The following is an 11,406-nucleotide window of genomic DNA, read 5'->3' as shown; positions in this document are numbered from 1 at the left end:
CCCTTTGCCTCATCCCCTGCTCATGCTCCCTCTTCCTTTCTCTCTCAAATAAATAAACAAAATCGTTAAAAAAAAGAAATATCCAAATTAGAGTCATGTATATAAGGGTTTGTTTTCTTTTATGTGAAGGAAGCTCAGAGGAAGATATTATGTATGGTTCCTTGTTGTCATTAGGGACCCAGGCACCCTTGGCTTCCTGCTCTGCCATCTTGAGCACAAAGCTTCCCTTCTCAAATTCACCTCACGGGGCACCTGGATGGCTCAGTGGGTTAAAGCCTCTGCCTTCATTGGGCTCTCTGTTCAGCGGGGAGCCTGCTTCCCCCTTTCTCTCTCTGCCTGCCTCTCTGCCTACTTGTGATCTCTGTCTGTCAAATAAATAAATAAAATCTTCGAGTTCACCTCATGACATGATATGGCTACAATAGTTTCAGCCATTTTATCTAGGTTCCAGGCAAGAAGAAAGAGAACGTTGGAGGGAGGGAAAAGGGAAGCAAACCCCGGCTTTTCTCCACACTGCTGTATGAAAATGCCCTTGCCAAGTTCACTGATTACTTTTATCTGTTCATATCTCACAATAAATTTTCTGTTCAGCTTACTGAACTCTTAGCAGCATGTTGACATACAAATCTCTCCCTCCTTTTGGAACAGTGCTTTCTTCTGGCATTAGAGACTCCCCATTCTCCCAGTTTCTTTGTATTTCATCAGCTGCTTCTTTCTCATTTCCTTTGCTGAACCCCCTTTTCTTCCCAACATCTAAATATCAGTTGCCTCAGGCTTCACTTTGTGGTCAATTTTATATATATATATAAAATATTCCTAATGGTCTCATCCAGTCCTATGACCTTATTTTTTTTAGAAGATAATTTTATTTTTTTAACAAGATTCTTTTTTAAATTTTATTTATTTATTTGATAGAGAGAGAGAATGAGAGAGAGCATGAGAAGGGGGAGGGTCAGAGGGAGAAGCAGACTCCCAGCCGAGCAGGGAGCCCGATGTGGGTCTCGATCCCTGGACTCCAGGATCATGACCTGAGCTGAAGGCAGTTGCTTAACCAACTGAGCCATGCAAGTGCCCTATATGACCATATTTTTTTAAAGATTTTTTTTTTAATTTATTTGAAAAGAGAGAGAGAGAGCATAGTGGCGGGGAGGAGCAGGGGAGAAAGAATCACAAGCAGATTCTAGGCGGAATGTGGAGTCCAACAAAGGGCTTAATCCCATGACCCTGAGATCAGACCCTGAGCTGAAACCAAGAGTAAGATGCTTAACTGACTGAGCCACCTAGGAGCACCAGTCCTACAACTTTAAATACTCTGTTTGCTGCTGATCCTTTGAGTTTGTAGTTCCAGACATGTCCCTGTGTGAAGGCCCAAACTCATATATCATCTCCACGGGGATGTCTAACAGGAATCTGGAGTGGAGCATGACCAAAGCAGAGCTTCTAATTTCCACCCTTAAAAATAACCTTCTCCCTCAGTTTTTCCTGTTTCAATTAATGGCACTACCAGCCAGTCATACAAGTGTGCTGGCCAAAAACCTAAGAGTCATCCTCAACTACTTTATTTTCCTCCTTTTCCTTATCCAGTCCTTTAGAAAGTTCTGTCTCCTTTATATCCAAAATATATCTCCAATCCAATAACCTCTTTTTTAAAAAAAGATTTTACTTATTTATTTGACAGTCAGAGATCACAAGTAGGCAGAGAGGCAGGCAGAGAGAGAGAGGAGGAAGCAGGCTCCCCGCTGAGCAGAAAGTCTGATGTGGGGCTCGATACCAGGACCCTGAGATCATGACCTGAGCCGAAGGCAGAGGCTTTAACCCACTGAGCCACCCAGGTGCCCCCCAATAACCTCTTACTCCTCCAACATTCTTGCCCATACCGAAATCACCTCTCATCAGGTTTATTGTAATAACGTCCTGACACTTTCCTTACTTCCAGTCTTGCTTCCACTAAAGGTCAAGGTTAATAGTTACAAACAGCAGAAAGTAACTGGCTTATTTAAACAGAAAAAGGGGGGTGCCTTGGTGGCTCAGTCGATGAAGGGTCCAATTCTTGATCTCAGCTCAGGTCTTGGCCTAAGGGTCATGAATTCAAGTCCCATGTTGGGCTCCACGTTGAGTGTGGAGCCTACTTTAAAAGTAAACAAAGAAACAAGCAAATAAATAAATAAATAAATAAATAAATAAATAGAAAGAAAGAAAGAAACAGAAACAATTTGAGGAAATAGAACCGTGGCAGAGAATTTGGAGGCAAACTGGTGCACAGCTCTGGTAGAGAGGATCCATGGAATAACCAATAAAATCATGGAGTACTGTGCATCTGTTAGATACAACTCTTGTGGGTACCATCTCCAAGGGTCTAGGATGCGGTCACTTGTTTTACAGTGAAGGGGCAGGAATGACTGTCCCAAAGCAACTCTGCAGAAAGGTAAGAGCAGAACTTTTTTTTTAAGAAATATTTTATTTATTTGAGAGCAAAAGAGAGCAAGAGAGAGCGTGAATGGGGAGGAGAGGGAGAAGCAAGCTCCCTGCCGAGCAGAGAGCCTGATTCAGGGCTTGATCCCAGGACCCTGGGATCCTGATCTGAGCTGAAGGCAGACGCTTAACCGACTGAGCCCCCAGGCATCACCACAAGCGAATATTTTCAAATTTATGATTAAGTATAGCTGACATACGATATTATATTAGTTTCAGGTGTACGACAGAATGAGTCAACAAGCCTATACTTCACTCAGTACTCACCATGATAAGTGTAGTCACCATACAACTCTATTACCATATTATTGACTATGTTCCCTACGCTGTACTTTTCCTCTCTGTACTTTATTTTATAATCTGGACGTTTGTACTCGAGAGCAGAACTTTAGGAAGCTTTTCTCCACCTACTCTCTCACTGCTACCCTCTTCCCAGAATATAGCCTGCTGACTCTGTATTCTCCATACCCAAGCCCCATTTTCTCCCATCTCTTCCCACATATTCCAGTTCAAGACAGACTGGTTTCCCCAGGAGTTTCTCGCAGAAAGAGTGGGTATGGTGGTTCAATCCTGGATTCTCTGCTTTCCTCTTACTTTATATTTTCCCCAGGAATGTTTTTCAAGGAAGGAGACACAACCTGAGCTGATTTGCCATCTGTGTGGTTTCTGGTGTATTCTGGTTCTTTACAAGTTCCTGCAGTTACTGGTGGAGATTACTGCATTGTTATTGAGAGGAGGGGTTGGCCTGGAGATATTTTTAACCCCCAAATTGTACAACTTACAGAAGGCTGATTTCCTGTCATCAGTGCAATAATTAGCACCTTGGGAAGGGATCTGGAATACATTGCCAATTAAGATTCGTCTTAATTAACTCAACAAATACTTGTGTGGTTATAAGCCAAGCATGGTTTTATGTGCTGGAAATAAAAATGAAAAGAAATTATTCCTACCTTCTAGTGGAGAAGAAGAGAAATTGATTCTATTATAATTATAATATTGCAAATCAAAATAATCACATCCCTTAATAAAGATACACACAAGGTTATTGGGAACACAAGATCCTTGGCAAAAGGAGGCTTCACAGAAAGATGACATTTGAGCAGAGAACTTGAAGAATGTGTAGGATTTTTCTAAGAAAGCAAATGGGAGGGGCGCCTGGGTGGCTCAGTGGGTTAAGCCGCTGCCTTCGGCTCAGGTCATGATCTCAGGGTCCTGGGATCGAGCCCCGCATCGGGCTCTCTGCTCAGCAGGGAGCCTGCTTCCTCCTCTCTCTCTCTGCCTGCCTCTCTGTCTACTTGTGATCTCTGTCTGTCAAATAAATAAATAAAATCTTTAAAAAAAAAAAAAAAAAAAGAAAGCAAATGGGAGAAAAATGTTACAGGCAGAGTACAAGCATGAGATCAAGAGAAAAAGCTTAAGGAAGTGTGGTATACTCTGGGATATACAAATAGATCAGTATTTCTAGAGCATAAATTGTGAATGGAAATAGGCACTCTATTTTAGCGCTATGGACTGGTTCTTCAGCTTTGTAGGAAGGTTATTTTTCAATAACTATCAAAACCTAAAATGTATGTACTTTCTGGTCAGGAATTGCCACATAGCTTCCAGCATTGTTTGTAAAAGGTTTGTAACAACCTAAATATCCATGAAAGGAGGAGCTGGTAAAATAAATGATGGACTGTCCAAACAATGCAAGTACATTATTAAAAAGAACACAAGATCTATAACTACTAACATAAACTAGTTTTTAAAACATACATATAGTTAAATGTGAAAATCTGGATGCTGAGCACTGTATATACAATATTATCATTTTTGAGTGTGTGTTGGAGGTGTGACTTCCCATAGATGCATAAAATATTTCTGGATGGGTTTGCAAGAAACAGGTAAGAGGAGCTGCCCCCCTGAAAATAGGAACTGGGGCTCTGGAGTAGGAGGCAATGACAGATTCTAAAACACTTTCCAATCATCCCTTGCTTCCTGATATTCACATTGATGTGCAGTCCATTGCCCTTGGAGTATGAACGGAGCCTGAGACTTTCTAGAAAACAGAATACAACAAAGGTGATGGAAATCATTTCTATGACGATGTGAAATACAACTGTGACTTCCATCTTGCTACAGACTCTACCGACCCTCACTCTTGTTAGATTTCATGAAGTAAACTGTCCTACGGAGAGGCCCACATGCCAAGGAACTGGGCATGGCCTCTGGCTGGCAGCCCCAAGCACAAGGAACTGATTCCTGACAACAAGGATGTTGGCTTGGAAATATGTCCTTCTCCAGCTGAGCCTCAGATGAGACCCAATCCTGGCTGACACCTTGACTGCAGCCTTATGAGATTCTGAAGCTGAGAACCCAAAGGAGCCATGCCCAGATTCCTGACACACGGAAAAGTCTTTCTTTACTATTTCTATTACGTATTAGGCTGAAGTTCCAAATCAGTGCAGTCAAGCAAGAAAAAAATTATTTTAAGTATGAGGATTGGAAGGGAAAAAGATAATATTCCCTACATGAAAACCCCTCCCAGTCTACAGATAAAATTTGGCATTGATAGAGAAAATGTAGCAGTGTGTTTGGACAAAAAGGGAAATATAAAAGGCAATTTTATTTCTGTACATAAGCAAAAAAATCCAGATAATGCTTTTTTAAAAAATACTATATATTACATAGATATGCAAAAATATGAGGTCTCTAGATATGCAGAAATTATGAACAAAGTCATAAAGTCTTAATAAAAGACACTAAAGAAAACCTAATACCCTCCAGACCACTTACTGCATCTCTCTCGTTTTATGGAAGAGGATTTCTTTTTTACATTGTCCTAAATATGGAAGAAACTATCTGGAGAGACCTAGAGGAGTCAGTGTCGATAGTATAAAAATTATAAGAGAATAATATGAGCAACTCATGGCAATAATCTTGAAAAACTAGAAGAAGGAAATAATTTTTTTGAAGATTTATTTATTTATTTGACAGAGAGAGAGAGAGCATGAGCACAAGCAGGGGGAGCGGCAGGCAGGGGGAGAGGGAGGATCATGACCTGAGCCCAAGGCAGATGCTCAAATGACTGAGCCACCCAGGCGTCCCGGAAGGAAATAATTTTTGAATAAAATACAAATGATCGGGATGCCTGGGTGGCTCAGTCAGTTAAGCCGCTGTCTTCGGCTCAGGTCATGATCCCAGGATCCTGGGATTCAGTCCCACATCAGGCTCTTTTCCCTGGGGCAAGCCTGTTTCTCTCTCTGCCTCTACTTGCCACTTTGCCTGCTTGTGCTCTCTCTCTCTCTGACAAACAAATAAATAAAATCTTAAAAAAAAATAAAATAAAATACAAATGATCAAGTTGACTTAATAAACAGGGGAAAAAAACTAAAACAAAACCAATAATTATATAAGAAATAAGAAAGCTAATTAATGACCTACCTTTTAAGAAAGCATCAGTCTCAGTTAGTTTTATAGCTAAGTATAGAGAATTTTTATTTATTTTACTTTTCTAAAAATAGGCTCCATGCCCAACGTGAAGCCCAGTGTGGGGCTTGAACTCATGACCCTGAGATAGAGACCTGAGCTGAAACCAAGACCTTAACTGACTGAGCCATCCAGGCACCACAAAATATACAGCATTTTAATATTTTTTTAATTTTTTTAAAGATTTATTTATTTATTTATTTATTTGACACAGAGAGAGAGAGATCACAAGTAGGCAGAGAGGCAGGCAGAGAGAGGAGGAAGCAGGCTCCCTGCTGAGCAGAGGGACTGATATGGGGCTTGATCTCAGAACCCTGAGATCATCACCTGAACTGAAGGCAGAGGCTTTAACACACCAAGCCACCGAGATGCCCCAGTATACAGCATCTTTTAAAGAACAGATATTTCTATCTCACTTAAATTATTCCACACTACAGGCAAAGAAGAAAGACCTTCAATACATTTTACAAGCCTGGTTAATTCTTTTTTTTTTTAAAGACATGTTTATTTGGCAGAGACATAGCGAGAGAGACAATACAAACAGGGGAACTGAGAAAGGAAGAAGCAGACTCTATACTGAGCAGGGAGCCCAGTGTGGGGCTCGATCTCAGGACCTGGACACCATGATCTGAGCCAAAGACAGACGCTTAACTGACTGAGCCACCCAGGTACCCAAGACTAGTTTACTCTTAACACTAAAACTTAATAAAGATAATACAAAAAGACAACAGTCTAACTTTATCTTTGAATATAGATGCCAAGAGTCTAAAAAACATCTGCAAATCAAATCCAACCATCTATTAAAAGAAAATCATTTCACCACCAGGTAGAATTCCAGGAAATATGAATGGCTTAACATTAGGAAATATGTGTCTCCAATTCAGCACAGGAACAAATAAAGAAGGAAGATTACATGATTATATCAAGAGTAACTGAAAGTCAGCAGCCATTTCCAATAACAGCAGCTCATGTTTATTAAGTGCTTGCTCTGAACCAGGCACCCTTCTAAGTGCTTTGCCTGCATCAATTCAATTCTCCTAGCAACAACTGTATTGCTACAATCATTAGTTTTCCTATTTTACAAAAGGGAAAACTAAAATTCAAGCAGACTCCCCAAGGGACCCCGATGTGGGGCTTGATCCTGGGGCCCTGGGATCATGACCTGAGCCAGAGGCAGATCCTTAACTGACTGAGCCACCTGGGTGCCCCTCCCTTGGCTTTCTAAAGATATGTGGTATTCCATTATTCCATTATTTTCTGGCCCCAAACCTTTCTTAGAAGCTTCCTTCACATTCTTGTTTCTCAAGGAATAAATAAGGGGGTTCAGCATTGGGATTATCACTGTGTAGATCACAGCAAATGTGTGGTCTTGGGTCAATGAGTAGCTGGACCTGGGGCGCAGGTACATAACAAGTATTGTACCATAGAAGAGGCAAACAGCAGTGAGGTGGGAAGCACGGGTGGAAAAGGCCTTGAACCTGCCATGGACTGAGTTCATTCTCAGGATGGAAATGAGGATTAAGAGGTAGAAGACCAAAATGGTGACAGTGCAGCTCAAAAGGTTGACCATTCCATGCTCTTGGATCGGAAGAATAAACATTGTTAAAATGTCTATACTGCCTAGAGCAATCTATACTTTTAATGCCATTCCGATCAAAATCCACCGGTATTCTTCAAAGAGCTGGAGCAAATAATCCAAAAATTTGTATGGAATCAGAAGAGACCCCGAATTGCTAAGGAAATGTTGAAAAACAAAAATAAAACTGGGGGCATCACGTTACCTGATTTCAAGCTTCATTACAAAGCTGTGATCACCAAGACAGCATGGTACTGGCATAAAAACAGACACATAGATCAGTGGAACAGAGTAGAGAGCCCAGATATGGACCCTCAACTCTATGGTCAATTAATCTTCGACAAAACAGGAAAAAATATACAGTGGAAAAAAGACAGTCTTCAATAAATGGTGCTGGGAAAATTGGACAGCTATATGTAGAAGAACGAAACTCGACCATTCTCTTACACCGTACACAAAGATAAACTCAAAATGGATAAAAGACCTCAAAGTGAGACAGGAATCCATCAGAATTCTAGAGGAGAACATAGGCAGTAATCTCTTTGATATCAGCCACAGCAACTTCCTTCAAGATATGTCTCCAAAAGCAAAGGAAACAAAAGCGAAAATAAACTTTTGGGACTTCATCAAAATAAAAAGCTTCTGCACAGCAAAGGAAACAGTCAAAAATACAAGGAGGCAACCCACGGAATGGGAGAAGATATTTGCAAATGACAGTACAGACAAAAGGTTGATATCCAGGATCTATAATGAACTCCTCAAACTCAACACACACGAAACAGGCAAACATATCAAAAAATGGGCAGAAGATATGGACAGACACTTCTCCAATAAAGACATACAAATGGCTATCAGACACATGAAAGAATGTTCATCACTAGCCCTCAGGGAGATTCAAATTAAAACCACATTGAGATATCACCTTACACCAGTTAGAATGGCCAAAATTAACAAAACAGTAAACAACATGTGTTGGAGAGGATGTGGAGAAAGGGGAACCCTCTTACACTGTTGGTAGGAATGCAAGTTGGTGCAGCCTCTTTGGAGAACAGTGCGGAGATTCCTCAAGAAATTAAAAATAGAGCTTCCCTATGACCCTGCAATTGCACTCCTGGATATTTACCCCAAAGATACAGATGTAGTGAAAAGAAGGGCCATCTGTACCCCAATGTTTATAGCAGCAATGACCACGGTCGCCAAACTATGGAAAGAACCAAGATGCCCTTCAATGGACGAATGGATAAGGAAGATGTGGCCCATATACACTATGGAGTATTATGCCTCCATCAGAAAGGACGAATACCCAACTTTTGTAGCAACATGGACAGGACTGGAAGAGATTATGCTGAGTGAAATAAGTCAAGCAGAGAGAGTCAATTATCATACGGTTTCTCTTATTTGTGGAGCATAACAAATATCATGGAGGACAAGGGGTGTGAGAGAGAAGGGAGTTGGGGTAAATTGGAAGGGGAGGTGAATCATGGGAGACTATGGACTCTGAAAAACAATCTGAGGGGTTTGAAGTGGCGGGGGGTGGGAGGTTGGGGTACCAGGTGGTGGGTATTATAGAGGGCACGGATTGCATGGAGCACTGGGTGTGGTGAAAAAATAATGAATACTGTTTTTCAGAAAATAAATAAATTAATTTAATTTAAAGAAAAAAAAAAAGTTGAAACCAGCAAAAAGGAAAAACAGGATCTCACTCAGCATGGTGTCCACACAATACGAGACAAGACAGGTGGTCCGGCACAGAAGTGAGTGAGCATGTGAGCACCACAGAATTTCAGACTAAAGATACAGCTTGTGTGGATAAGAGAAATGAGAAACCCTGCACCATAGAAGCCTATAATAAAAGAGACACAGATCTCAGGAGGCATGGCAAGGGGTTACAAATGGCAGCATAGCGGTCATAGGCCAAGGTGGCAATGAGAGAGCACTCACTGGTGGTGAAACCCTCACAGAAGAACAGCTGGGCCATGCAGCCAAAATAGGAAATCACCTTCCTCTTGGCTGAGAAGTTCACCAGGGTCTGCGGAACAACCGTGGAGGAGTAGTAGAAGTCCGAGAAGGAGAGGCTCTTCAGGAGGGAGTACCTGGTATGTGCAGAGCACTCATGTGGATCAGGAGGAACATGATCAGGCTCCCCAGCACAGTGATGGTGTGTGTGCCCAGGAACACGGTGAAGAGCAGCTTCTGGAGCTGGGGGTCTCTGGTGAGGCCCAAGAGTTTGAATGCAGTCTCTTGGCTCAGGTTTGACCCTTCCATATTTCTCCAGTGCCCTGGCATGAGGAGCAAGGGGACCACCTGAAATGAGGGGGATCACCCAGTGGCTCTCACTGGATTTGGTTCTGCTTTAGTCAAGGGCAGCAATCTGAAGATTGGTCTCACTGTGGAAGTCCTTTGTAGGTAGGATTCTTTCACAGAGTAGGTCTTCTCTACTTGGTCATGTGGTTGGTTTGGAAGCATTACTAGAGCAGTAGTAAAAACAGAAAAGAAATATATAAAATTTGGTCTCTCTGCGACCTTAAGATGCTCTAAATAATGAAACAGTTACTTGGGAAATATTTGTTGACTGGCCTTCCATATGCTAAGCTTCGGAAATTCAAAAGTGTGTCTTTAGGAGGCTTACATTCTAGGGGCACCTGGGTGGCTCAGTGGGTTAAAGGCTCTGCCTTCAGCTCAGGTCATGATCCCAGGGTCCTGGGATCGAGCCCCACATCGGGCTCTCGGCTCATCGGGGAGCCTGCTTCCCCTCCTCTCTCTGCCTGCCTCTCTGCCTGCTTGTGATCTCTGTCAAATAAATAAATAAAATATTAAAAAAAAAAGGGAAGATTACATTCTAGGGACAGTGTTTTGTGTTAAAGCACACAGGTTCTGGCATCAGACTGCCAAGGTTCCAAGTTGGGACCTCACCACTAACTAGCTGTGTTAGTGTGGGAATGTTATTTAACCTCTCTGAGTTTTCAGTTTTCTCATCTGTACAATAGGGAAAATAGCACTAATCTCAAAAGATTGTTGTAAGAATTCAATGAGTTAATCCACATAAAAGCATGTGAACAAAGCCTGGCATGTTAAGAAAGCTCAAAGAATGTTAGCTTTGATTATTCTCATTGGAGAGACAGACCTAGCGCATAACTAAATATGATTGATAAAATGAAACGATGACAAAATTTGGCAAGCAAAGCACCATCAAACACAGACAGAGACATGTGTGTGAGCAACAGTGACTGAACAACTTCAGACGATCCTGAATGTTCTAGAGGAGTTGAAGGCGATTATTGGATCAGCTCTAAAATGGCCTCTGAACTTGGCACAAGTTAAGCACCACTGTGAATTTTAACAGCGACGAGGGTTTGGGATGTGGGGAGATGGGGATGGTGTAGAGCATGAAGTATAAGCTGAGACCTTGCTCTTGGAAGTATCCTTGGCAGTCTTGAGTCATTTCCAAGGAACAGGATCACCCCGAACTCGAAGGTCTTTGGGACCAGAGGGAAAGGAACATCTCCTCCCCAGGACTTAGGCTTTATAAATGCCTTTCCTATTGGGAGAATGAACAAGGCATGGATACACCATCCAAACACCATATTCTGCTGCTCTGCTGCCCATGTTTCTGAATTACCTCTGGATTCTGGAGTCAGTTAAGCACTCCATGCTCTTTGATGAGGACCCGCAGCTGCAAAGACTTTGAAGCCAGCAGATGTGATTGGGTAGGGTGAAAGAGTGCAGAAGTGAGCCCCTTTGTCCTGCCCTGAGGAGTACAAGTGAATGACACAGCTGTGGGTGATGTTGGGAGGATTTGGGAGAGGAGAGGTGCATTGAGCGAAGTTTCTAATTTATCCCACTTGCAGAGTTTCTGGAATCATCAAACTACCAGGGCAGGAGAAGAC

General features: G+C 42.0%; 1 protein-coding gene across 1 annotated transcript; it reads right to left on the bottom strand.

The window, feature by feature from the left end:
- Positions 1 to 7,185: 7,185 nt before the first annotated feature.
- LOC106006469 (olfactory receptor 5AU1) lies at positions 7,186 to 9,983 on the bottom strand. Its single transcript, XM_013059436.2, is given in 6 exon segments — positions 7,186 to 7,221; positions 7,223 to 7,509; positions 9,193 to 9,246; positions 9,249 to 9,398; positions 9,401 to 9,613; positions 9,616 to 9,983. Coding segments are annotated over 6 exon segments (930 nt in total). The 5' UTR covers positions 9,806 to 9,983.
- Positions 9,984 to 11,406: the final 1,423 nt, after the last annotated feature.

This window comes from Mustela putorius, unplaced genomic scaffold (genome assembly GCF_011764305.1).
Source record: "Mustela putorius furo isolate JIRA1106 unplaced genomic scaffold, ASM1176430v1.1 tig00003896_pilon_pilon_pilon, whole genome shotgun sequence".
In the NCBI taxonomy this organism is placed as follows: Eukaryota; Metazoa; Chordata; class Mammalia; order Carnivora; family Mustelidae; genus Mustela; species Mustela putorius.
Note: the sequence above shows the minus strand (reverse complement) of the source record. Positions and strands in the feature narration are given on the sequence as shown.